The sequence below is a fragment of the Cavia porcellus genome, unplaced genomic scaffold, assembly GCF_034190915.1.
Source record: "Cavia porcellus strain 051 isolate PalLab524CR breed Dunkin Hartley unplaced genomic scaffold, mCavPor4.1 scaffold_7, whole genome shotgun sequence".
In the NCBI taxonomy this organism is placed as follows: domain Eukaryota; kingdom Metazoa; phylum Chordata; class Mammalia; order Rodentia; family Caviidae; genus Cavia; species Cavia porcellus.
Genome location: NW_026947490.1, coordinates 6,546,177 through 6,573,585, shown reverse-complemented (window position 1 = coordinate 6,573,585; position 27,409 = coordinate 6,546,177). Strand labels below are relative to the sequence as shown.

The 27,409-nt window shown below is 45.9% G+C and overlaps 1 protein-coding gene and 1 pseudogene across 1 annotated transcript; both read right to left on the bottom strand.

Moving 5' to 3' along the window:
* Window positions 1-10,252: 10,252 nt before the first annotated feature.
* LOC134476827 (endogenous retrovirus group K member 5 Gag polyprotein-like) lies at window positions 10,253-21,234 on the bottom strand. The gene is made up of 2 exons (XM_063252511.1): window positions 21,195-21,234; window positions 10,253-20,389 (listed from the first exon to the last, which is right to left on the bottom strand). Exon 2 carries the CDS (start codon window positions 20,258-20,260, stop codon window positions 19,172-19,174), a length of 1,089 nt encoding a protein of 362 aa, XP_063108581.1. The 5' UTR covers window positions 20,261-20,389; window positions 21,195-21,234; the 3' UTR covers window positions 10,253-19,171.
* Window positions 21,235-22,465: 1,231 nt separating this feature from the next.
* On the bottom strand, window positions 22,466-24,457 carry LOC100718846 (F-box only protein 28-like; annotated as a pseudogene).
* Window positions 24,458-27,409: the final 2,952 nt, after the last annotated feature.

Here is a 27,409-nt window from a genome sequence, read left to right as displayed (position 1 = left end):
AGGCACTTGAGCTGGTTGCAGTGTGGTCCTAGGAAGTGTAGGCACCAACTTCCGTCTAATTTTTTCTTGGCAGCCCAGATCTGAGAGAGGAGCTAGGATGATTATTTTCTTGTTTGACCGCCAAAGTGGAGTGTGAGCTGTTTATTGACAAAGGTGCCCACTGGACCCCTGCCCACACCCACTTGGCACATATCTCCCTCTGGTATGGGGCTGTGTCCCCAGACATGGGGTCTTTTTGAAATCTGTGCAGAGGCATCATCAGTTCACCAAATTCTGCACCTGTGGGATTTATCCTCCTGGGGTGTTGCATTTAAACACTGGTCACAGGTGTGGTTTGGAAAAGTAGTCAAAGCACACGTGGAAGAGATGATTGAAACAAGGCAAAAGATATATTTGACCCAATGCCTTTCATATGAACTCAACTCTAATAGGAAGAAAAACAGACATCTTCAAGTTGAATCACCTACCTGCCAGGCCAGGGGTTCTTATACCTCAGTATGCACAGATTCCTAAGCTATCCCCAACCGGGGATTGAATCCAGTAGCCCTGGGCCCAGGCCCAAAGATCTTTGATTTAAATATGTATCTATGTGATTGAGGCTCTCAGACCACACTTTAGAAATCACTGGTTTGAAAGACTGTGAAATCTACCTGAGGAAAAAGAAAAACCTGCTGTTTTGTTTTATGGAAACAACTCAGAAGGCAAATGCTGATTGTCAAAGACAAAAATGTCTGTGGTTAGCTGGAAGAAGAAAAGCAAAGATGGTTCTCTATCATCATGCACCATCAAGCAATAGGAATGTGGCAATTGCTGGAAGCTTCTAAACAGTGAAAGAAGTTTCTGTCCACAGGAGAGGAAGTGCCTAACAATTAGATAGAAGGCCAGGTCCGAGAAGGTGATGGACCGGTCAAAGTTCCCAGGGGCAGGAGTAAGTAAGGAGATTTTTGAGAATAGTGACATTGCTATGTGAGCTTGAATTGCTTACCATTACAGACGATAATGCCTATTGTTACCACTGAGACCTCTGCAAGTCTGTTACACAAACTGGCCTTAGACCAGCAGGGCTACAGTGTGGGTCTGCTGAGAGGCATTGCAGAAACGGTCAACAAAGAGGCCATATGTAGCAAGCCCCAGTTTGAAGGGCAGAAGGAGCAAATCCTCTTGTCTCCCAAAGTGCTAAAGCAGGGATTCCCTGCCTTCTTTGATCTGATACAGCTAGCAAAAAAGAAAAGTTTTGAGCATGAACATCCATTCTATTTTATGGAATTTATTTATAGTTATGCACCATGTAGTGACACTTCACCAACAGCAGCCTATGTATACTGCATTACACATTTTATCATTTAGAGTAGCCATTTATTGATTTTTAAAAGTTTGCTGTGAAACAGTATGCTGCTTATGCCAGCAGCCTCATATGTCTTGTGTTAACTGCATCTCTTGACTGCATCGAGAGCCAGGTGAAGGACTGACCCATACCATCCTGGTTTGTGTAAGTACACTCACAAAGACAAGACTGCCCGACAGCACTGTCTCAGAGTGTGTCTTCATTGATCAGCATATGTGATGGTATTGATTGATTGGTTGCTTTATAAACCATGGTCTTTTTTTTTTCCTCACAGAAGAGCTACCAGCCAAATGAAACAAAACCAAAATCAAAAAAAAAGGATCAGCCTTTGAGGTGAGCTTAAAATCTTAAGGGTCTTGCTTTCTTTTCCTGTTTTTCTTGTGCTACTGTATTGAGATGTTACTGACATTAGAAAACATGTAAAATAGTTAAGACAGATGAGTTAAGGCATCACTTTTAAGGTTCTAAAAATTTACCTTTGCATCTGGATGGATGGAGCTGGGTAAATGTGGAGCACATGAGCACCATATTGGAAAGCCTGACAGAAAGGAAGGTGACCCTTTCAGGTAGGGAAGGACAAGCCTGGATGTCACATGGATGGGTTATTTAGCCACTGAAGTGAAGTAGAATGTGGAAGGAAATGGTACTAGGCTTGAGGTCAAAACATGCTGTTTTTTGTGCTTCTCAAGGTTTAGTCTGTAGATCTGTCTGTTGGAGGGAGAGGTAAGAAAAACACCCCAGTTGTAAACAATTTTGGTTACTGATTAAAGGAAACATGCAAACAACAACAATAAAAATAATAACTATAGCAACAACAGCAACTACAGTAACAACTTCTTCAGTGCAACAATCTTAAAACACTCTATTTTTGGTTGAAGAGTGTGTAGTTCTAGGCTCTTGTTCAGGAATCCTTGGGTTCTAAAGGAGATGAGAGTGGGACAGAAGTGTCCATATCAGAACAGAACACATGTAACACGCTTTATCAGGACTATGGACCCTGGCACTTGCTTTTAACTTTTCTATGTGATAAAACATATGTAACAAAATTTTCCATGTTAACCATTTTCAAGTGGCATGAGTATGTTAGCAGTGCTGGGCAACTGTTATCACTGTTTAGTTCCGACATGTTTTTTTATCCCAACAGAAATTTTGCACCCATTCCTTGAAAATACCCCTGATTCCTCCCCCCTCATTCGTGCCTCAGTACCTCCTAATAGACAGCCTGCCTCTATGGATTAAAGGAATTTCATATAACTTAAAGCATGCATTTGTCTTTCTATGTCTGGATTATTTCATTTAATATAATTTTATCAGTTTCAGTTACATTCCTTTGCATATGGATATCTTGTTGACCTAGCAATATCTGTTTAAAAAGTTGGTTTTTTTTTTTCCTATTGAATAGTTGTGACCATCTTGTAAAAAATCAGCCACATAAACATGGATTTACTTCTACATTTTCAGTTCAACTCTGTTGATCTATATGTCCATCCAGGACCACATTGTTTTGATCACTTTTGTTCTGTAGTAAGCAAATTGGGAAACAATTATCTTCTGACTTTCAATACTGTTTGGCGATTCAGAAACCCATTGCAATTATATATATACTGGTGTTTTCATTTTTGCAAAAATAGTGTTGGAATTTAGATAGGGACTGAACTGAATTTGTAAATTGGTTGGGTCCAGCTCTGTTATAGATTGAGAACTGGTGGTCAACTTAACGCCAGCTGGATTACATCAGCATGCATTGAGTGAAGATGCTCCACCTGAGGAGGGTTGCGAGAATAAATAGGTGGAGAAGAAGGGAGCTGTTGGAGGGCTGAGGCGTTAAGGAGGCATTGTGGGTTCTCCTATGTGTTGCTGTCTGAGCTGTTGGTTCTGGAGAAGCTCTGGTTCTCACATCAAGCATTGTTTCCTTGCTCTGCAGGGAAAGATGTGTGCCACTTGGTCTCCAGGATGAACTCGTCACATTGCTTCCTGGCACATACCCGACCGTGCTTGTCGTTGGAGGAGCTTGGGGCCTCTGTGTCGCTGAGGACAGCTGTGGTGCCTTTCAGAATAGTCCCGGTCTTTGTTTTGAGTGTGAATTCTTGGCTCCAGAGTAGAACACTCATCCCACTAGCACAGCTCCTTCATTCTGCTGGCATAGACTTTCTGGCTTCCACCGCTGACCCTTGGGTCTTCCCGGCACGGATCCGTTAAAGAGCCTGGCGTGAGTGCTTCTTGTGGGCTCTGGACCTCCAGTTGGACTCCTGGGAGGCATTGTCCTGAGCACTGGGTTTTTATCTGGACTCATGTGGGACACTGCCATGGGGTTTAGGCTCTTGACAAAATAATCTTATGTCTTTGGTGTTGCGTATAGATTTCCTGCATTTTCCTGTGTTAACTTCTGGTGACCATTATAAAAATATTATAAACTCCATGTCCTCTCCTAGTTGTTCTCTGTGTACAACCCCTGACTACAACAAGGTCGTTTTTAAAATTGTTTTGCTTTTATCTGGACCACTATGACTGTTGGGAGGATTTCCCATCTCATCTCAGAGGTGCGGAATGTGCTTCCTCAGGAGACTTAGCAAGTTCATGGATGCCTTGTTCATGGAGCAGTGTCACAGACAGTCAATGTCTATTTTTTCTCTGAGAACTGGTTGAGCACATCATTTGAAATACCAACACATTTCTTTCTTGTATTTGTTCCAGTCCAAAAACCACACTTTAAGACCCACTGTCTTAGTGAGCTGATGAATCAGAACCCAAATGAATTGAAATTGGACCAGCAGGGTGTTTTGAGCCTCACTGGGAAAGAAAACATTGAACTAAGTCTTAGCTTTCCAGTAACTCTCCACTTTTGTGGATGTATTTTAGTACTTCTATAGCTAAATGTGGTTTATAATTCATATATATGTTAGGAATGCATTCAGTTGCTTATAATGGATTTATTTTTCTCATGCAATTGTAAATTGAAAGACAGGTGACTTCTGGCATTAATTTAGGAACTCAAGATTTTAAGGCTGGCATCCGTGCAATTTTCTTTTTTTTTTTTTTGTTTTTTTTTTGTTTTTCACTCACGATCTCAAAATGGTTTTAACACTCCAAATATCAGAACTACATTCATAACAGGAAAAGATGGAGCTCGCAAGAAGACCAACGCTTTTCTGGAGTCCCTCAAGAGACACCCTATTATATTTTGTTAGTTAGAATTGTGTCTTATGCCGATTTGTAACTGAGAAATATTGGAGACTTCATGGAATAGGGTTGTTGTGATTGGGTTCGACTCCTCTTGATCCATTGCCTGGAGCAGGCATATTATCATCCTATATAAAACTGGAATTATTAGCAAGGAGAATCAGTGAAACAGAATATCGGTGTAGTCCTGTGGGCATATAGACTCATGTTGTTCTTTTATTGTGTTTCCTTAAACACTTTCTGCCTCTCATAGGCCTATTCTCGTTCCTGATTTTCTAAGGGTATCAGAAGTTGTCTTGTCTTTCTATTTACCTATTGGGCCTGGAGATGGGGGTTGGATACCCAATAAAAATGAAATGGTTTTCCTAGCACACAGGCTGGGAATTCTTCAAGAGTATGTGCAAGGCTAAACTATAATTGAAGTTATCTAAAGCAAAAGATCTCAATACAAAAACAGAAACACTTTGCTGGAGGACAGACCAGGCAAAGCTTTTTAAGACGTAGGTATAGGCAGACTTCATGAATGAAATCCCAGCTGGACAGGAAATATTTCAAAGAATCAACAACTGGGATCGTATAAAATTAAAAATCTTTTACACAGCAAAAGACACAACCAACAGAGTGAAGAGACAACCACAGAATGGGAAAATTATTTTACCAGCTCCTCTTCAAGCAAAGGGCTAATATCTAGAAGATATAAAGAGCTCAAAAAAACGAGAGCTCTCCCAAACTCAAACACCCAATTTAAAAGTGGGATCTGAAATGAATAGACATTTCTCAAAGAAGTATAGACAGTGAATAAATATATGAAAAAATGTTCACTATCACTGGTCATTCAAGAAAAGGCAAATTGAAACAATGTGATTCCATCTCACCCCAGAAAGAGTGACAGTCATCAAGAAATAAACCAGTAACCAATGCTGGCAAGGCTGTGGGGACAAAGGAAGCCTCCTTCACTGTTGGTGGGAGTCTTGACTGATTCAGCCTACTATGGAAATTAGTATGGAGATTTCTCAACAAGCTAAAACAAGACATTCTATTTGACCCAGATATTGCCCTGCTAGGCATCTCCCCAAAAGAATTAAAAGCGGGGCTGGGGATTTAGCTCAGCGGCATAAGCGCCTGCCTTGCAAGCAGGCAGTCATGAGTTCGATCCTCGGTACCGATAAAAAGGAAAACGACAAAAAAAAAAAAAGAATTAAAAGCATCATATCACAGTGATACATGCACATGCATGTTTATACCAGCACAATTTATAACATTTCAATCTTAGAAATAGCCCATATGCCGTAACAGATGAAGAAAGAAAATGTGATATTTATATACAATGGAGTATTACTCAGCCACAAATAAGGATAAACTTGAGTCTTTTGTAAGTAAATGGATGTACTTGGGGGCCATAATTTAGTGAAAGAACTAAGACACTCAAGCTTATGTGTAACACTGTTTCTCTTGTGTAAGAAACAGGGTAACATAAGGCCATAAGGGTAAACAAGCCGCAAAATGGAAAATAGATATTAGAAAGTAGGAAGCACATGTTCAGATAGAGAGGAGAACAGGGACGAGGGGCAGAGGGAGAGGGAAAGAAGGGAAAAGGGTTTAAAAACCAAAGAAAGAAAAAGATGGAATCAAGGCTTTCACAAATGAGGGGAAGAAGGATTGAAGGGAGGGGAGGAGAAGGGGGGAAAGAATAATTAAGGTGTATTATGTCCAAGTACAAATTCCCTAGGTGAAGGCGAATGCTGTATATGGTGAATATGTACTAATAAAATTTCTTTTAAAAATAAAGTAATCCTTTGACAAGGAACAAGTATGTACAAGGGAGGGCTGGACAGGCCTGGCCTTTGTTGCTCTAAGAGTCTGGTTGGGATAGGGGAAGGGAGGCAGTCAGAGGCCTCCTGTTGGGCTGGAGCAGAGGGAGCAGGGTTCCAGGCACTGTGTCTTTAATGTCCTGAGACTGTGCTCTTCATGAGATGTTTCTTAATTACAGCCTTTAAATGCTGAAAACACTTTCTTTTCTTGCCCTTTGGGGGAGGAAAAAGCCGTGTTTCCAAAACGCATCTCATCAATGATTCAATCAAAGAAATGCCATTAACGAGAAGATAAATAAAAAATTTCTCCCATGTTATAATTGGGCAGATTTCAACAGTTAATTTATATTTCAAAATGTGAATATAAATTAAAAGGCTAAATAATTGAAAGATAAAAATATTCCTTATTTGACATTAAAGTCAGTGAATCGATCACATTTGCAGCACATAGCTAGTAAAAAGTGCTAATTTATGGCTAAGTAATTAAACAGGCAGACAGATGGAGAAGCAAATGAGTTTTCCTTGCATCCAAATTTGCATACTGTTTCTGATGGCGCACGCTCCATGCTCAACGTGGTGTCCTCCAGTACTGGAACCACATGGAGAGCTATTTGTGTCAATTTTGCTCCAGCTTCCCCAAAAAGGAAAGGGAGACATACTCGGAGTCACAGACTTTGATAAACACAGCCCTCAGCGAGACGCTCTCTCCTGGTCCTCATTCATTCATCTCTTTTTGTTTCCATTTCTCAGTGGGGAGCGGCAACTGTAAGCACTGACAGCCTACTCTGCACTGTAGAGTGGAGACCAGGAAGGGTGCAGGAGACAGCTAATGCCAGCTTTCTCGGTAACCAGTAGTGTGACGCCAGGAACCCCCTTCTTTCTAATTCTTGGTTTCTTCACTTGCCACAAGTTTGATGTCACCTTGAGGATCCCAAGGCGATATGGCACGGTGCAGAAAACCAGGGCTCTACGGCTGATCTTGGATTAAACACCGACTGGCTGATCTTGGACAAATTAGTTTAACACCTGTGCACTTTCCCACAAAGTGGGGATGTGGGAAAATTGTTCATGGAAACCCATTGCATTAGTGCCTTGCGTATGGTAGGGTACCTCTCAAATGTTAGATATTTCTTCTGTGAGTCCTTCCTGGACTATGCTGGATTCCCAACATTATAATAACAACAACAAATAAAAAAAAATAGTATTATAATCTGTTCCAGTCTCTTGTTTTTCTCCAACAGCACCAAGCAAAACTCCTGCACCAAATATGTAGTTAAAAAAAAAAAAATCACGTCTTACATTCAGGAAATTGTGCACTAAAACTAAGGAAAGTTCATGGGAAAAATAAGGTTAAGAACAGTTTGCTCAAAACCTTGGAACTTCATAACAAGAGCACAAGGAATGACAAACCTGAGAGTGAAAGATTTTTTAACAACTAAAGAAATGTTACTGTAAACAGAATTCTTTACTTTCAAAAGTGATGGTCTGAGCTTCTTTTCTTAACTGCTCATGGTGGCGGGAGATGAATGTTTTCCGGTCCGCTGTCCCCACAGAGTTTATGTGTGAGATACAACCCCCAGAGGGGTCTCCTGTTCTCCCCTTTTTTGCCATGTGAGTGTACAATTAGAAGTCAGCTGTCTGCAACCTGGAAATGGATGCTCCGCTGAACTTGCTCATGCTGGAGCTGTGATCTCAGACTCCGACCTCTAGGCCTGTGAGACGTCTCTTCTACTGCTCACTAGGCACCCCATCCGTGGGATTCTGTTAGGGTAACCCGAGCTGACTCCTGTTGGACAGGATGGCTCCATCCACAGGTCAGTTCTTCGCCCTTTACCCCTCCCATGTCCTCAGCCACTATCTTTGCGTGAACACTGGAACCCAAGTCACTCGGTGATTTGGACCAACGGCCACCCCTGCCCTGCCCACTGCACCCGGGCCACATCTATACTGTCTGCTCACAGCCGAGTTTTCAGCTATCTCTTCTGTGTGGCCACTGGAATTCGCTCTTCCTTTTTGCATGCTGAGCCATAGATTTTCATAGGGTCTTAAGATCTTGAAGGTAAAGTGTCAACAACTTTATTGAGGAAGGTTTTTGAAGTTAACTCCTGTCATAGTCTCTGCCATCTCGCCAACAGAATTATTGTTTTCTAAAAGCCTTGTGCTGAGAGCGTTCTGTTCCTTGAATAGCGTGAGCATGATGCGCATTGTGTTCAGTCAGTCACCCTTAAGGGAAGAGAGGAGAAGAGGGACTTGGTGAGGAGTGGAATTCTTCCTCCACCGAAAGTGCAAGCTTGTGCCCCTCTCCAAGGCTTATCAATTTTTTAAAAAGCCAGTCAAATTTAGCAGTGGGGAGGGGTGGTATACCAACTTTAGTGACGCTAATGTTAATAAGTTCTGATAACCCACTGCCCTCGGACCAGCCTAGGCTTATCGATTTTTTAGCATCTTTCATAACACACAGTGTAGACACGGGATGAGTGATCGCTTCAGGACAAATTACCCCGTGTATGAACTAGGAGGTCTTTTGCCTTTGTCCCTCTGCTCTGTTTATTAGCACTTCTGCAGTTGGCTGGATCATGAAAAAGACATGATGGAAAATGTTTCATAAAATTATTTAGCCAGGGATATAGCTCAGTGGCGTAAGTGCATGCCTGGCAAGCACAAGGTTCTGAGCTCCATTCCTGGTACAAAACAACATAACAACAACAAAACACACACATACATGCAAAACTATTTAATAAGTCATTAACATCTCGGAGAGAACAGTGAGTGGAAAGATGTAGGAGCCAGCTGCAAAAAAAGCTGTGCACTTTTGTAATCTCTGCCGTTGTTCTCTTGCTCTATTCATACAAATTTGGCAGCTGCATCTGAAACCTGCAGGGACCATCCTGTCTCTAAAGGGAATTTTAAATTTTCTTCTATGGAACTCCAGGGTTCCTTAAGGAGTCCTCAAAGAATCCTGCAGGAAATAATGTCTCTGTTGATCTATTCAACAGACATCCATTGAGTGCTGGCCAGCTGTCTGGCGCGGGGTTGGGCATGGTCCTTGTGGGAAAAGGATCTGCCAAGTTTCTGGCCCTCAGTCCTTCAACTGGAGCAGCTCTGCTGGTGTCTGCCTTAGAGCTGAGTGCTGTGAAAGGGATTCCTTCTGCTTAAGGACAATTTGACATCTCTGTGACACCAGGAATGCTCTAATTTGAAAAAGTGTTATTAAGTAAAGGCATTTGGGGACTGTGATCTAATAGATCTAAGTGAATCAGCACCTTGATGAGTACCTAACTGGGGTGTGTGTGTGTGTGTGTGTTACTCGGAATCACCTGTATTAAGCTGCTATAACAAATGCCCCAAATTCCACTGACCTGCAACATGAAAGGCTGGTCTCTTGCTCATGGTTACAGTTTAAATGTATTTTTCTCTTCAGATTTCTTGCTGAAATTTAATTCTTTGTAGCAATGTCACAAGGCATAACTTTTATTTAAGAAATGATGAGGTAATGGGGATCCACCTTCAAGAATGCATTAATGGTATTATTGGGTGGGGAGAGTACACCGGTCATCATGAAAGTGGGATTGAAATAAAGGAAATAAGACCCTGAGTCCTTTGTTCCTTTAGTTGCACTTATCTGTTCTACCATGGGATCACCCACACAAGATGCAGGCCCTGGACATGAGCTACATAAATTTCTGACAATTACAAATTTGGTAGTAATTTGTTGTAGCAACAGAATGCAGACTAAAACACTGGGATTTCCATTGTGCATTTTCTGTGCCTCCACTTCCTGTATCATCCTACTCTGGGACTCAGGCTGACAGAGTTAGTTTTTCCTGTAACACCTGTAGTCCTTGGTTGGAATGGACAAAGGACATGGTGAATGTGATAACTCGGACCCCGGTATAAAATCCAAGGAAGCAAGAAATTAAAATTTGGGAAGCAAAGACTTTATTTCCAGGCCTGGTGACACAGCCTCCAGGAGCCAATTTGGAGACTGTGCACCTCACAGCTAAAAGTCAGGGCTTTTATCTTGTAAATCCACAAACAGCTGCTGGTCACACAGTGTAAGGAGGGGGATGGGGGTGTGGCACACTACAAAACAGAAATGGGGATTGCAAGTCTCCATGCATACAAGCAAGTTTAGATAAGAAGAAGTCTTGTTTTTCTCAGCAAAGAATAGAGAAGTCTAGCAGCAATTAACAACCTTAGTTACCTTACTTTAGCACCACAACTGTTATTTGTAGAGGGCAACAATGGTTAAAATATCAATTAGGTAAGATTTTACAATTCTTTACAGAGGAGAGCATTGATTAACATAGCAATCCTTTACTCAGAGGGAAAAGGAAAACACACATACCATAAGGCCAAGTTATAGGTATTGCTATGATATAAATATAATGAAGCTATTACAACCTAATGTAATTAACACAATTTGTGACGGACTGCCAGTTAGAGAAGGGGGTTGTCAGGAGCTATTACCTCAGGCCTTTGTTTTATGGTCTTTTGGGAAGTTAAAACTTAACCTAGTTAGATGGGAAGAGGGAAGGGGAGGGGAAGCAGCAGGTGGCGCTTATACAGAACAGACTTCGGCGCGATAGTTAGGGGGCCTTAGGTTATAACAGTGAACTTACATTGGTCCTTATAACTTCTGCCTGGAAAGTAGCAAATCACTGTCCTTGAATCCTCTTTGGGTGAACAAGTTAACTGGCTTCCTCTGGCCCACATCACTGGGACACAGATATATACCCTTTCCACAGCGAGGGGCAGCAAATATTCAGAAACAATTGTGCAAAGTGCCCTGAACTCAGTAAATATTTGTAATTAAATCTCTCTATATGATGGTCGTGTCCTAATGCATTATCTGTAAGCCAAGCTGCCTGATCAGAAGTTCATGACTGTGTGATTTTTTTTTTTTATTATTATGTGAAGAGCTCAAATGAATTTAAAATAATTTCAAGGTTCTTGTTGCCACAACTCGGTCACAACCCCCCTCCCCCAGCACTGGGTAAGCAAACCACATGCCTACCATTCCACAGCCCCTTATCTATTTTCTGCCTTTTCAAAACGTGTCATAAGACATGAGAAGGAAAAGTTCTGGAACTTCTAAGGATTAAGAAGAAATTTGCATCAGCAGAAAGCCCCCAGAAAGCTTATTGCATCAGCTATAAACCCCCAGGAGTCGACGAGCTTAGTTCCAGAGCCAGATTGTATAAAACAGGCTTTAAAAGTACTCTGGAGCCAACCTATGTTAAACAAATGGTTTGCCAACGGGAAGCCTTGAAGCAGGGTACAGAGAATGAAGGAATGAAGTGATCCCAACCTCCCATGAGGATTTGCTCAATTGAAACAAGATCATTGTATGGGATCAAAGGGAAGAAAGGAGAAAAAAGAAAGAGAGAAAGAAAGAACAGAAAGAAGGAAGGAAGGAAGGAAGGAAGGAAGGAAAAGAGATTTTTTGGAGTAACTGGATTGCACACAGGAAAGATGCTTCTTTGCACAGGAATGATTCATAAGGGAAAGCTGTGGTTGAACTCTGCAATGCGGATGCCAAAAACTCCACTCATGTCAGCTGTGCAAAAGGGAAAAATACCAATGATCAGAGCTGAAAACTCCAGTGATGAGTGTTGGCTTTAGATGTGGCTGTATCCAGGGGCTCATATATTGCCTGAATTCATTCTCTCTTTCCTGTCTCCCTCTCTGTTTCTGTCTGTCTCTGTCTCTCTCTTTCTTTCTTTTTTTTTAATTTTTTAACAATTTATTAACAACTACTGCAGAAATAATCTGAGGCTATTCCCCACTGATGCATGAAGTTCACACTTTATAAACCTGCACTGGCTCTTCAAAAGTCTTCCTGTTAGCAGAAAAACAACTACTAAAGTCTGTGAGTATGCAAGAAGCCTCTTGCAAAGGTCTGAGAATACGGCTAAATCCTGTGATTACAAAAGTGAGAGCTGCTGAGAGAATGTATTCCAGACAGGGACTTTTAGGGATGACCTTGGCTGACAAATGTTTTTAGGACATTGTTTATTTTAAAATTAGTTTCCCAACAAACCATGAAACACTTGGATGTTATTTTATGGTTTTCATTGAAAACAAACTACATCATAAGTGGAGTTTCAAAGTTAAGACATAGAACTGACCAAAATCTGAGGATGAAATTATGAAAGGATGATACTAAAAATGGATAGGGGAATGTTTCATTTGGTAACTTAACCTAAAGTATGGATAACCATGTCATGCTGGACGGATACAGGAGGTGGATAACCCTGTGCTTTTATTCAACTACGGTACTTACCACAACCTTAGGTTTCATACAGGTGTCAAAATCCCACCTGGAAAGGGATAATCTTCTACATTACACCTACATTTACTTTAAATAACTGAAGCCCAAGGCAGCAGTTTAAAATAACAGTCAAATAACTACATAATTTAGTACATTAAAATAAAACTAGGACAGTGATAACTGAATGTCTCAAAAGTACAAAGCTTGGGAAGAAAACCGCTGTCCACAATTTGGAGGATGTTAAAGTGACCACTCAGATGGTGAACAGTGCAAGACATGCTTTCCAGTTACAAGCTCAAAACAGGAGTGCAAACAAAATTAAAGCTTCTGTGTAAAGTTAGGAAAGCTTAAAATTAATATTAAAAAGCTTCCCTCAGATCAGCTCCCAACAATGAAGTTATCAAATCGCTTTCATGGCACAGTTTTCTTCAGCGGCAAAACTAAATCCACAAGCTAGGTTCCCCATTTGACCTTCAAGCACAGTAAGGAGTTAGGACCAGCACTACCTCCCAGAGGCCTGGTCATGACAGAAAGAGCCCTACACTGGGGTGTCGATGTCGCTCCCGGCCTGCAGGAAGAACACGCGACAGATTCTGACAGTGTGCAACCTTGCCTTTATTTGTCTCCACGTGGGCCCCGCGAGGCCTCCTCTCTGTCACCAGCCCTTTCTCGCCGGTGGACTTTCTCTATCTCTCTTTGTGCTTCCTCTCGTGGCGGGAGAGGTATTCACTTTTATAGGGCAACAGTAGCCAATCAGTTCAAAGCGCGCGATGCGGGCTGACTGGCTAACATCAGCTGTTGCTAGGCAGACTATCTTACAGAGCGGGTTGTTTAAGTCGCCAGCACAATCAGGGGGCAGGAAGCAGGCGCCAACTTGACTCACTCGATGGGAGGGGCAATCTAGCTCAGGCTCCGCTCCCACCCACAGGCCCTACGTCCGCCAAGTAAGGCGACCGGTGTAGGCCGCGGCTCCCAACATCTCCCCCTATTTTATTTACTTTGAATGAATGTATGCATCGCAGCCCGCCCTGGATCGAGTGCAGAGGCTTATGCCCTGTGTTGAGGCCCACCGTAGGCCCTTGGCTTGGACCCTGGTCGGCCGTCCCCGGGTCCACCAAGGCCTTGAGACCCTCGTCCTTTTTCCAGGGCCAGGAGTGAACTGGACGGAACCTGGATGCACATAGGCATGCACTCATGCCCCTCCATGCGATCCCCTCGGAGAGACATCTAGATCTGGGCAGATTCTAGTAATCCAGCGGCTTTCGTGCAGTATGGGGTAGGGCCTGGCTTAGGTCGAGTCGTGCTGGGGAGGCACGCTCTTACCCGTCATTGACTCACCTACCCTGCTGTGTAGTGTCAATAGGGAAGGAGTGCGGAAGACCCGCCACATCTAGACCCGGTCGTAGGCCAGTCAAGCGAGCCATGCGTAAGCCTGGGGGTCATTGTGCCCATCACGGGCTGCTGCCAGGGCCGCATGGGCAACCAGGCGTACTTGACGCCGGGCCGCCGCAAGGCGCCCATTAATAAATGATGTGACCCATCGGAGCAAGCATGGTCCTATAAGTAAGAGCAGAAGCAAGGAGCACAGGGGACCTAACAATGGTAAAATATAGGGGAGCAAGCCATTCCAGGCTCCCCAAAAGGGGTTGTCTTGTAGTTCTTTTCTTCTCTTTTCTAGGTCTTCTTGCAGTTTCTTTAATCGGTCTCGAACGATTCCGGACTTGTTGGCATAAAAGCAGCATCTTTCCTGTAAGGCAATACAGATACCTCCCCTCTCTACAGTGAGTAGATCTAGGCCCCTTCTATTCTGCAGAACAACCTCTGCAAGGGAATCAATTTGATCTTGTATCTCCTGAAGGGTTCTCTCAACTATAGACATGTCTTCTATCAATTGCTTGGATAACTGAGTATATTTGGTTAATGAAACTCCTAGGCCCGCAGTCCCGGCGGCCAGGGCTCCAGTTATCCCCAGACCAGCCAAGAGAGGTAAAATCAGTACATCTCTCTTATGTCTTTTTATAAAGGTGTCCACAGCTGGGATGGGCATGGGTTGGTCCCCAGGGACAATACCAATGTCAGGCAACAAGTAAGCTAGGCCACATAGGCCGGTCCAATTACTGGGCAGGTAGGTATAAGCATGACCATTGCCGCAAGCAAATACTTTGCCAAAGGGGGCACATAGCGGCGAGCTACTACTTACATTGGTTATGGACTCACACGAGGCGACTGCCAGCGCTCCAACAACAATATCATAACTATTATCTTGTGGGTACTTTTGGAAACAGGATGCATTAAACTGTCCCATAAACTGGACCCGAAATGGAGGCCCATGTGAGCAATTATAGGGTGTGCTATAATTGTAAGGTTCACTTTCATAGTCTCTAAACGGCATGGCCAGCGGCCATGATTCTCCCATCATCATACACAGCCAACAATCGGAGGCCAGCCCTGGGTCAGTAAGATTGAGTGCTTTGTGGGTAGCCTCTAATATGGATTCAGTAGCGGGGTCAAGGTTAATGCCTCGGGATTTTGGGCGTAGGAGTGGATGGTAATTGACTTCAGGGAACGGATTTAATTGTTCCCATCGCTCGATGACCTGTTCCTGCCGGTACTGGTCTTGGACCCCTCCACCGTCAGAGATGTGAACGGGAGCGGTCATAGACCAACAGACCGTTTCTCCAACCTCTCCATTACAACCCGACTGCATGAATGGAGAACTGCCTACAGCAGCGGGAATATGGTTAGGGGCAACAGGGCTTTTAGTTGTAGTTAGCGTTGCCATCCAATAGGTTGTACTCTTAAGTTTGCATTGTTTTGTCTCTGTATAGCATGTAACATGCATGGATTCCTCAAACTTAGTGCAGGGACATGTGGCGAGATCACCAGGCCCTGAGGGACTCACCTTAGGCTTAAGTATGCACTGATAGGATGGTTGACTAAATCCTCCTGCAGTGGAGGGGTACACAACTGAGAATGCTGTTTTATCCCCACAATCGGTCCCTGGTCCTTTTTTGGCGCTAGGTGGTATACTGCTTACCGTGCCACCTCCGCAATCGCACGGACTGCCAAGAAGGCTCGTGCGAAGATCTATTCCAGAAGCGGGGCCCCCCAGCCCCGCATGTACCATACTTATCCTGAGGAGTGCTAGGACAACGCCCCCAACGAAAAAAGCAGCCTTTTTCGGGTTCATCTGGCTGTCAGGCCTGCTGCTGGTCTCCGGCAGGACAGGATTAGTCTTCAGTCGAAGGGCTTGTCGCACGCGTCAGTCTTTCTGGGACCCACAATGGTTCTCGTCCCGGTTCCTGCGGGAAAACACAAACCGCACCTCGGTTCCAGCTGACTACCGGATCCGGGCCCATCCATTGTCCCGTCAGGACATCTTTCCATTTTACCCATCCCTTATTGCTAGGAGATGGATTACAATGCTCCATAGCCGGGGGGTGGTTGTTATTGTTCAGGTTTAAAAAATTGTATGTGAATAGTGCCATGGATAGCCGTGCCTTTGGGGGCAGGCCCTGGCCTACTCCCCCTTTTTGTTTACATAAGATTTCTTTGAGGCTTTTATGAGCTCTTTCAATAATTCCTTGGCCTTGAGGATTATATGGGATACCATGTTTTAAGTGTACTTCCATAGTCTTACAGAACTCATTGAAGGCTTTTCCTGTATAGGCTGGTCCGTTGTCTGTCTTTAATATTTTGGGCTTGCCCCACGCGGCCCAAGCCGCTAAGCAGTGATTGATCACATTAGATACCTTTTCACCTGTCTCTGCAGTTGTGAATATAATATGAGAACAGGTGTCCGTGGAGACATGGACATACTTAAGAGATCCAAATTCTGTCATGTGTGTGACATCCATTTGCCAAATATCGCCAGGGATCAACCCTCTGGGGTTAACCCCCATTGATATGGCAGGCGTGTGTGTGGCGCATGAGCCGCACAGTCGCACGATGTCCCGCGCGTCAGCCCTGGAGATGCGGTACTGGTTGGCTAGCGTCCTGGCATTGACATGGAATTTGTCATGGAACTGACGGGCTTGCTCTATTGGAGATAACATATTGAAAATCCATAACGGGCGAGTGGCCGCGTCAGCAGCCGCATTGCCCTGTACCATGGGCCCTGGTAGGTGTGTATGTGCTCTTATGTGAGTGATGTATATTTTGTTGTGTCTATTTATGAGCAATGTCTGGATAGACAAAAACAAGTTAGTTACTTTGGAGGTTGGTTTAATTGGGCCTGCAGTCTCAAGGACCTGCATGGCATTGACAACATATTTTGAATCAGAAACAATATTAAGGGCCCCTGGGAACTTCTCGAGGACGGTTTGTACAATTTGTAACTCCACCACCTGTGGTTGATCTGGTTCAAACTGTATGTTAACTGGAGGCATGCCTGAGACCACATAGGCCCCTATCCCGGTTTTTGACCCATCAGTATAGACTGTTGTTGCAGGAGTAAGGGGTGCAGGGGCGGTGATTTTTGGAAATATCACCGGATGTTGAGTAATAAACTGTAGTATAGGGTCCTTAGGGAACTGATTGTCTATCTCCCCAAGAAATACACATCTCAGGATGGCCCAAGTATCTATGCAAGCAGTCAGAATTTTTATTTGAGAAGCGGTATAAGGCACCCGAATAGCGTGAGGCGTGGAGCCAAAATGCTGGATGGCTCTACTATGTGCCTCCAGAGCCAGAGAAGCAACTGCTTCCGGGTAATGTTCAATAATCTTGGCAGGTGAAACCTTAGGGTGCACCCACAGAAGTGGTCCTTTCTGCCAAATCACTGCCGTGGGCTGGGAACTGGTCTGCAACAAGCAGACCTCAAAAGGCTGTTCTGGGTCAATTCTCTGTAATGTAGCTTTGCTTAGGGCCTCTTCTATCTTCTTTAGAGCAACTCTGGCCTCTGGGGTGAACTCTCTAGGGGAGGCAATATCCGGATCCCCTCTCAGGAGATCAAACAGGGGCTTTAAGTCCGAATTAGGGATGTGCAAGTAAGGTCTGATCCAATTTATATCTCCCAGTAACTTTTGCATGTCATTTAGGGTTGTAAGATTATCTGTTCTGATGGTTACCTTCTGTGGAGAAATCGATGTAGGGGAGACTTTGGTACCCAAGTAAGTCACTATGTCTCCTCCTTGAATCTTGTCAGGGGCAATATGTAAATTAGCCTTTCTCAGGGCCTTGACCAGTTGGCCTAGCATATCCTCTAACCTATTTATGTCCTTCGCACTGATCAGCAGATCATCCATGTAATGAATGCACCTAACTCTGGGGAAGGCTTTGCGTAGGGGGGCCAGTAGGGAATCAAGGTAAATCTGACACATAGTGGGACTGTTGGCCATACCTTGGGGCAGCGTTATCCACTCGTATCTGAGATCAGGGCTTTCTTGGTTAATGGTGGGTAAGGTAAAGGCGAACCTATGGGTGTCCTCTGGATGCAGGGGGATTGAGAAGAAACAGTCTCTAAGATCTATAACATAAACTGGCCAGGACTGAGGGATGGCTGAGAGAGCTGGCAGCCCCCTCTGGACCGCCCCCAGGGGCTGCATCTGCGTGTTGACCGCCCTTAGATCATGGAGCAGCCTCCACTTACCTGATTTCTTTCTAATAACAAAAACAGGGGTATTCCAAGGGGAGGTTGATGGCTTTATGTGCCCTGCCTGAAGCTGGGTTTTGACTATCTCGGTTAACGCTAAAAGCTTCTCCTTGGGTAGGGGCCACTGAGGTACCCAAACCGGATTCAGGGACTTCCAAGTGATCTTAATTGGAGTAGGCAGGAGAACTTCCTCAGCGGCCCCTAGGAAAAACCCAGCCCGTGTCTACCTTCCCTTTTTTCTACAGGTACGGGAGATGTCCGGCCCTGCAGGGCAGAGCCCAGGCCCTTGCCGGGGACATATCCCTGATTCTTAAGTATACCCTTGGCTTGGGGAGAGCAGGTGGATGTAAGAGTGACATCCATCTGAGTGAGGATGTCTCTTCCCCACAAAGATACCGGCAGCTGTAGAACAAAAGGTTGAAAATGTCCTTGGTGACCCTCCTCATCACACCAAGGCAGGGTCACGGCACTAACCTGGGGGGCAGCCACCATCCCCAACCCTTGGAGTGTGTTATCAGCTGTATTGGTGGGCCAGCTAGAAGGCCAGTCCCTCTTGGAGACAATGGAGCGGTCTGCCCCTGTATCCAGGAGTCCTGTTATATTTCTACCATTAACCCTGAGCGAGAGCATGGGTCTTTTATCAAGAGTCATATGAAGTCCTTCAAAAATTTCTCCAGAGGAGCCAAAACCCTGATCCCCTCTAACCCGTTGTCTAGACTGGAATCTCTCATGGAGACTGGGGAGCAATAAAAGTTGTGCTATCTTATCCCCCTCATTAATCACCATGGTCCCTACATGAGATTGGACCATAATCTTAATGTTTCCTGTGTAGTCTGAGTCTATAACCCCAGGGAGCACGGTAAGGCCCCGGAGGGCTGTGGAGGACCGTCCAATCACTAAACCAACTGACTTTTCAGGTAGCGGTCCTTTGAAGGTGGTCCCGACCACCTGAACGCCCATATCGGGCGTTAATAGGAGTCTGGAGGCGACACAGAGGTCCACGCCTGCTGACCCAGGGGTAGCCCTTGTGGAGGGCTGCCACCTTGTGTTGTCCTGTCTAGGGGGCGGGGGCCCGTCCGTAAGGAGGGCCCCCTCTGGCCGTTTTTTGGCTCCTGAATCCCCCTGCCACTAATGCGGTTTCCCTGGGCATCAAAAACTGATCTGCAATCTTTCGCTTTGTGTGTTCCCTTCCTGCATCGTTCGCACACGCCTATTGGCCCTTCCCGTGTATTAACACTGTGCGGACAGTCTCTCCTAATATGCCCTGGTTCCCCGCAGCCAAAACATCCTTTGGGCTTACGATCTCGCTTAGGTCCAGAAGCATCCTTAGCTTGTGCTGTCGCGGCTACAAAGGCCGCCGCAAGCTTTGCTGCAGTCATCTGCCCTCCAATCTCCCTACAAATCCTAATCCAAGCATTGAGATCCTTGTTTTTATGCGGGGCAAGAGCCGCTTTGCACTCTGTTGTGCATTGTTCAAAAATGAGTTGTTTGATCAGGGGCTTTGCCACTTCTTGGTCTGAAAAAACTTTATCGCCCGCGTCTTGCATCCTAGCCACGAAATCAACAAATGGCTTTGTGGCACCCTGCACTATCTTTGAAAGGCATAATGAGGCCGCCCCCGCACCGTTCACCTGTTTCCATGCGCGGAGCCCAATATTAGAGATTTGGTCATACACCTCATTGGGGAACTGAGTTTGGTCATCCCTATATTTACCTGAGCCCTGGAGCATATCTTCGTTCCACCTTGCATGCCCCCTGCTAACATTCTTTTCTGCTTGCTCAATGGCAAACTCGGCATACCAGGCTCGCCAATCAAGATAACTACCCGAAGGAAGGCATGCCTTGGCCAGCTGCATCCAATCACCTGGTGTAAGAGGCTGAGAGGCAAGATTCTCTAGCATAGCTATAGTATAAGGAGCTGTGGGCCCGAAGGTCGTGACAGCGCTTTTTAATTCTCTAATCTGTTTTATTTCAAACGGTTCCCAAACATTGCGCCCTTGGCCTGGGGCCATTTGCACAGGATATACTCCATAAAGACCGTAATCCATTCCTTGCATCGGTGGATCCCCTCCGGGCCATCGTTCACCCCTCCATAACCGCCCATGAAAATATCGTCCGCCCCGCGGCGCAACGTCATAAGACGGCGGTCGCGACAGAGTGGAACGGGGCGTCACTTCCTGTGCCGGCTGAGAGAAGGGAGGGTTCCCTGTAGCGGCCTCTCGGCGGGGAGCCGCTTCTGGAAAAGAGCTCCAGGGCGGAGCGGATGGCTCTCTGTCTCCTCCCCGCCAGAGAGCGCTCAGGGGCCCTTTCTCCTCTCTCTGCTTTTCCCGGGCGGCGCACGCACACAATTCCAATTCACGGCGCAACTCGGCATAGGGGTTTTTGGCCTCTCGGCTTCCTGCCCCACCTTCTGGTTCCTCCTCGCTATCTAAGTCGGAGGACTCTAGAGCTTGGGTGTCCTCTATCTTTCCCTGGATTTTTTCCCCCTGGACAGATCCCTCCCGAGAGCATTCCGACTTTGCCTGCTCAAAAGCCTTGCGTGCGTCTATGATTTCCGCGTCTCTAACTGCTGACGGGAACCCCTTCCCCTCCCCTTCAAGGCACGCATGTATCATTTCCCACAGGGGGCGAATAGCCGGCGAAATATCCCCTTCCAATTCCGCCGAGGCGAGGTCCCCGCCTAACTTCTCCCATGACGGCAGGTTTAAATGCCCCGTGGGTAAAAACCAGGGAGCTACCCTATCTACCTCTGCTATGAATAGTTCCAGTGTTTTTTGACCTACCCTGAGGTCTCTAGCTTTTAAAAGCTTTCTAAGGGCCTTTACCGAGGGCCGCGCCTCCGCGCTAGGTAAATTACCCATCTCTAACCTCTAAGGGCTGTAACTCACCACGTGTGACTTAAAGAACCCGTCACCTACGCGTGAGCCTGAGGGGAGTCTAAAAGCCCTGTAGGTGCGTGCCACCCAGAGCCCAGGCTTATCCCCAACTCACCTGTCCGGCAGCACCACGCTGGAGCGTTGCACACCACCGCCGTGTCTTGGGGTTGATCAGTCCCCGTGCGGGTCACCAAATGTCGATGTCGCTCCCGGCCTGCAGGAAGAACACGCGACAGATTCTGACAGTGTGCAACCTTGCCTTTATTTGTCTCCACGTGGGTCCCGCGAGGCCTCCTCTCTGTCACCAGCCCTTTCTCGCCGGTGGACTTTCTCTATCTCTCTTTGTGCTTCCTCTCGTGGCGGGAGAGGTATTCACTTTTATAGGGCAACAGTAGCCAATCAGTTCAAAGCGCGCGATGCGGGCTGACTGGCTAACATCAGCTGTTGCTAGGCAGACTATCTTACAGAGCGGGTTGTTTAAGTCGCCAGCACAATCAGGGGGCAGGAAGCAGGCGCCAACTTGACTCACTCGATGGGAGGGGCAATCTAGCTCAGGCTCCGCTCCCACCCACAGGCCCTACGTCCGCCAAGTAAGGCGACCGGTGTAGGCCGCGGCTCCCAACACTGGGGTTCTGCCTTGGCCAGTGCACCTGAACCCTACAGAGCACAGCTAAAGCAACAGGCTTTAATAGTCTCTGGTTCCTATAAAACTGGAGGACAAATGGACTAACAATTCTCCCCCAGAGGCAAGCAGTTTCAGTGGAAGATGGAAAGTGCTCAACTCAAGGAGACGCTAAGAAGTGAAGAAGTACAAAGGTTCAAGATCAATGCCAGTGTAAGAGCTTGAAGTGGGCTGACTAGGCAGTGCATGCATCCATCCGTGCGCATGTAGGACATGGCCCCAGAGAGAACTGAAAACGTGGATACCAACTGGATCCGTCCCTTGCCAGTAGTTTATAAAAATATATAGTCAATACTGTAGAGGCTCCTTCTGCAGTCAACGCTATGCAAGTCCTTTCAGTTACCTATTACTTCGATACCAAAAAGTTTAATTACTTTTCAGACATTCCAGACAAAGGTCACTTATAACAAAAAGTCAACTTTTTAAAACAAGATAGTGTCCATTTAAAAAGTAGGTTTTTTTTTTCTTTCAAGTGAACAGGACATTTTCTGTATGAAACAACTTCTAGTCTGTCAAGACTGGTTTGCTTAAGATCCTAGATAATGTGCATATATGCAGAAACAGACAGACATCTGCACAGAAAAAGGTCAACTTCCCAAAACATGATAGAACAGGTCTGGTTAGTACAATCTATTGCAATATAAAAAGATTCTGTGCATCCGTCCCAAAAGGAGAAGCAGGGAGAGAACGTCCCGACCATGAGTTTAGGCTGAAGTCCAGTTCTGAAAGCCTAGAAGCCGGGAAGGACACAGAGTTGTTCCCAGGATCCTGATTGGCAAAGCCACTCCTTCCTCTGGAGCAAGGCCTGTCTGTGGTCCATCCAATTTACTTTCGATTCCTAAGCCCTTGGATTTTCTAGGTGAATCGATGGCTTCTGCAGCCTTTCTCCGCTTCCTCGGAGACTCTTCACTCTGCCTTGGCCAGGAGGAGGACCTTCCCACCGCACTCTCCATGACCTCCCGAAGTTTGTGCTCCAGCTCGCCAGCCAGCCAAGCATTCTGCTCGCCGATGACCTGGGTCTGCCCGAGCAGTTTCTGATCTTGGTCTTGAAGCTGCTTCTGCTGCTCCTGCACTTTGGTGCGAAGCTCAGCAACCTCTGGCCTGAGAACAGTCACAGCAGCACTGTTGGTCTTGACCTGCTGTTGGAGTTTAGTGACCTCCTGTCGTGAAGGGTTCTGCTTGGAGAAGAGCTGCATTGCCATCAGGGCTGCGGACAGTCCTGGAACTGGAGCAGAGCCCATGAGTCTTCCAGACACATCTGAGCGTGGCAATTTCCTCTTCAGAATCGGAATGATCTCAGCAAAGTACTCCATGGCCATGGAGGAAATGTCCCTTAGCTCCTGGAGGACTTCATGAGCTCGCTGTGGGGCTCTGGTAGAATTGACATAACACATGATAAATCTCATCAATCACCTTTCCTGGGATGAAGCAATAGAGATTGGAATCCACGTACTTCATGAAAGTCATATTTAACAGCGACAGCCTTGTTTCCACAGCAGCAAGGATGTCTGCATGAGAGCTAAGGAATGGTTTCTCCTTTCTGACTCCCACCTTGGGAGCTGGGCTTTCACCTGCTTTTGACACAGATTATTGTTACGCTCTATGCTTATTGCCCTAGTAACCATGTACCTGGAGCACCAACCACACTGTTGTAAATTTCTTATAAATTAGCTGACTATGTCGTCATGCTGTTCTGTATGTGTCATTCCCCCCTACCTTAGTAACCTGTTTGCTGTGTTAACTTTTGTTCCCCTTGTAAGAGACAAATGATGCTGTGTCAACCATTGTTCCCTTTATGAGAGACAAATGTTCCTGGAATTGGCAGACCAAGGGCTGTGAATTGGCTAACCACCCACTGACCCACTGTGAAATGCCTCTGACCTCAAGCAAAGGGGAACAAAGACCCACCTTGTTTCTGTTTCTCATCACTATGTACTTTATGATCAATGAGCTAATCATAAATGAATTATAAAAATTCTAACTCAGTTGCACAGCTTTGCAAATTCCATTTGCACTGTGCCACTGGGCCAGCTAAAATAAAAGCGCTTCTTTTAAAAAAGACGTCATCTTGCCCCATTTTCCATCTCATGGGGCCTTGTTTCTTTGGAGGGTTACAACAATTATTGTACCTCTCCACTTTCAGAAACCCCTGATTCAACATTCTCTGGCAAACCAAGTCCACTCTTTTACGAACCAGGCACAACTGACTAATTTCGTAGTAGGACATAAAGCTGAGGATGTTCTCAATGGCTACGCTGGGCAGCACCAGAGCTGTTGTTCTGAGGCAGCTGGTCCAGAACCAGTGCCGGTGCCTGGGACCTGGGCTGCCGGGGGCTGGGCAGGGAGAGGCGGAGGCTGTCCCTGGGCAGAGCCAGCTGCCAAACAAGAGCTGCCAGTCACCGTGGCTGCCGCCTCCCTCCTCAGTCATCCACTCCTCTATGCCGCTGTCTTGGGAGCTTGATCCCTTCCCCCGCGCTGTCTCTGTCTCTTTCTCTGTGACTGTGTATCTGTGTCTGTGTCTGCCTCTGCCTGTCTTTCTGTCTCTGTGTCTGTGTCTCTGCTGACTCTCTCTTCTCCCAGTCTCTCTCTGTCTCACATCTGCCTTGCTGACCTTTCGGACAGTTCTCGAATTCCTATACCAGAAAGAAGTCCTTCTTAGTTACTTCTGTTGCTGAGACAAAACACTCGACACCCATAGTCGAAGGGGGAAAGGTTTATCTGGCTCACAGTTTGTAGAGGTTTCAGTCCATAGTTGGCTGGCTCCAGGGAAGATGGCGTGGCAGAGGGGCATCGCAGAGCAGAAGGCAGTGGTAGCAGCAGTAAGCAATAAGTGATAAGTGACAAGGGCCAACACAGCTCTTTCTGACCGTTACATTCCTATCCAGGCTACCTGCTCTTAGTGGGGGTAGCACTCACACCCTTAATCCCAGCACTGCACTGAGAATCAATCCCACGATCAAGTCCTTGATCCCAGCTTTACACAGCCTAGATCCAGGCACCTCTGAAGAGCCCCACCTGTGATCCCAGGAGGCTTTGTGATGCAGAGAGAAGTTGTAACCAAGTCTTTAGCCTGCTGCTGGCCTGGGTGGCTTTTTCCCTTGACGCGGATAGAGCCTTTCTGTGAATTTCCACCTGGGCCTTCTGGCCCTCACCCTCCTCTGCTCATTGCTGGCGATCAGCTCCAGAATTATCCCTCTGCAGGGTGTCATCAAGACAGCTCTACACTGCTGATTTTCAAACGCACACATCACTGCACCTGTCGCTGTGTTCCTACTGGTTGGACGCTTTCCCAGGCCAAGCCTGGTGATCTTTAGTGATTGAGCCATCATTTGTGACAGGGGTTATCTTGTCCCACCTTCCAACCCAGACATCCTCTTCGTCTAGCGGATAGTGGGCACAAGAGCCACCACTTCCTGTCTCTGCCTGTGTCCTCTGACCTCTGTCATTAATGTATAAGTTTCTGGGGCCTCTGGGAAGTAGATCCTGAAATGGAATTAAGTATGCTGAGATTTTATTAGAGCAAATGATGTGAGAAAGTATAGAGGACCTGCGAAAGGACAGATTGCTCTTAGACTTTGAGAGAAGGAGGGAGGGAAGGTTAGAATGGAAGTGACCTTGACCCACATAGAGGCTAAAGAAAGTCTGGATGCCAGGTAGTCCTGAGCCAGTGCTGGCTGCCAGAGGAGTCCTGTCTCCAGGCAGGACCAGCTGTGTCATTCACATGACCCAGGGGAGTGTAACTATTCAGGGATGCTTGTTTAAAATCATTACTAAGAATTTTAAGATAGCAATAGCAGAACAAGCATTAAGCTGAGCACAGGTCCTTCTGAGTGTGGGCTGGTGTAACTTCAAGGTCCCACGGCCTTGCAGGTGGCCTTAGGACCCCATTGTGCTGGGTCACCGTCTGGGGCAGTCTGTGGGAAGTGTGACCTCCCTGCCTCAGGCAATGGATTTTGGTGCCCAGCAGCCAGGCCCACACACAATCACGCTTTCTATGGTTGGAGATCTGAGGCACATTCTCATGACCCTGAGACTGATGAGTGCATTTCTTTTTGTGGTTTTTAGTTTTTTCTCTTAAGAAAGCCGAGCATAAACACATTTTCATCTATCTCTAGTTCATTCATTAAAAACATTTTGGGGCTTCACTAATGATGAGATTTATTTGTCTGAATGTTATGAAGTAGAGATTGCCTTAACTTTCTCCCTCAGTTGATAACCCTATGTCTTAGTATCATTTATCAAATGACTGGTCTTTTCCCTTCTGATTTCAATGTCTGTGTGCCAGATATTAGCTTCCATTGACATACACATGACAGGAGGGAATCCTGGAGCTATTTGGGTCTCATTCAGCTGCATCCCCAAGATAGTGGGTGCTACAGCCCACATTCCACGTAGAAGCATTATGAAGGGCTAGAGAGAGGCTTTCTTAAGGTGGGTTTTGTGATAAAAATACAGGTTGTGGGGGCTGGGGATTTAGCTCAGCGGCATAAGCGCCTGCCTTGTAAGCAGGTAGTTGTGAGTTTGATCCCTGGTACCGATAAAAACGAAAAAGACAAAAAAAAAAAAAAAAAAAAAATACAGGTTGTGTAGTGATAATGGGATTGGAGTTTCAGAAGGTCTCCCTCCCTCCCTTCCTTCCGTTCTCTTTTGGTACTAGGGATTGGACCCATGCAGAACTGCACTATATCCTCAACCATTTTAATTTGTTTATTTTGGGACAGGGTCTTGCTATGCTGTCCAGGACTCAAATTTGTGGTGGTCTTGCCTCAGCCTCTGGCATATCTGGGATTACAGGCATATGCCACTGAACCTGGCTTAGAGAGTAATTTTCCTTAGAAAGAGACATAGGGACTCTGAATTTTCTTACCCCTAAATAGTAGTTGATGGCTCTTTGCCCTTGCTCTTAGGTTTAGGGAAAGAGGGTCCCATAGTACTACCTAGAGAGTTGTCTATGTTTTCCCTACAGTTAGGGATACTCTTGCTTGGTGTTTGATTAATGCCAGAAAAAGCTTAAGCTCAAGAATCTGTGGATGGCTTCTCATTTTACCTAACAAGGAGAGGTGACTGAAACCCTGTGTGTTCCCCCATGTCCTTCTGGGTGTGTCTTCAATACTCTCTACTTGTTCTGAAATTCACAAGAGTTGACTTCCCAAAGAGCAATGGTTGGCTCCCTGTCCATTTGGGTTTGGCCACTGGGAGGTCCCAGCTGGAGCTGAGGGGGGACGAGAAGAGAGGTTAGAGCATGGAGAGGTTGGAGGCCGCTGGTGCCCTAGGAGGATATGGAGAGAAGGTCCCCACAGGGTGCCATTGGTGTGATTGAGGACATCCTTGGCCGAAGTTCACAGCAGAGTTGGCCACCCTCCTTCCTTGCCCTGCCAGGCTCGGAGAGTGTGAGGTGCTGCTTGCTTTGGCTGGTCTCAAAGAACTTCCTCTCCTTCGTTTCTCTCCACTCCATCTCCACTTTTGTTAATAGCATCCTCTCATTGACTTATCTTCCGTTCCCTTCCAGGTGTGCCACCTGTTTCCAAGGGGAAGGAACCTCAGTGTGATGCTCTTGTATCTTAGAAGATGACATTTGGTTTCTTTTTATTTTTATTCGTTTTCTAGCCCAAACTGTTATACATGACAGAAAACTTGGAAATTAAAGA

Bases quoted from the DNA above. Each gene is read 5' to 3' on its own strand.
- LOC134476827 (XM_063252511.1), bottom strand. From the start codon at position 20,260: ATGCAAGGAATGGATTACGGTCTTTATGGAGTATATCCTGTGCAAATG.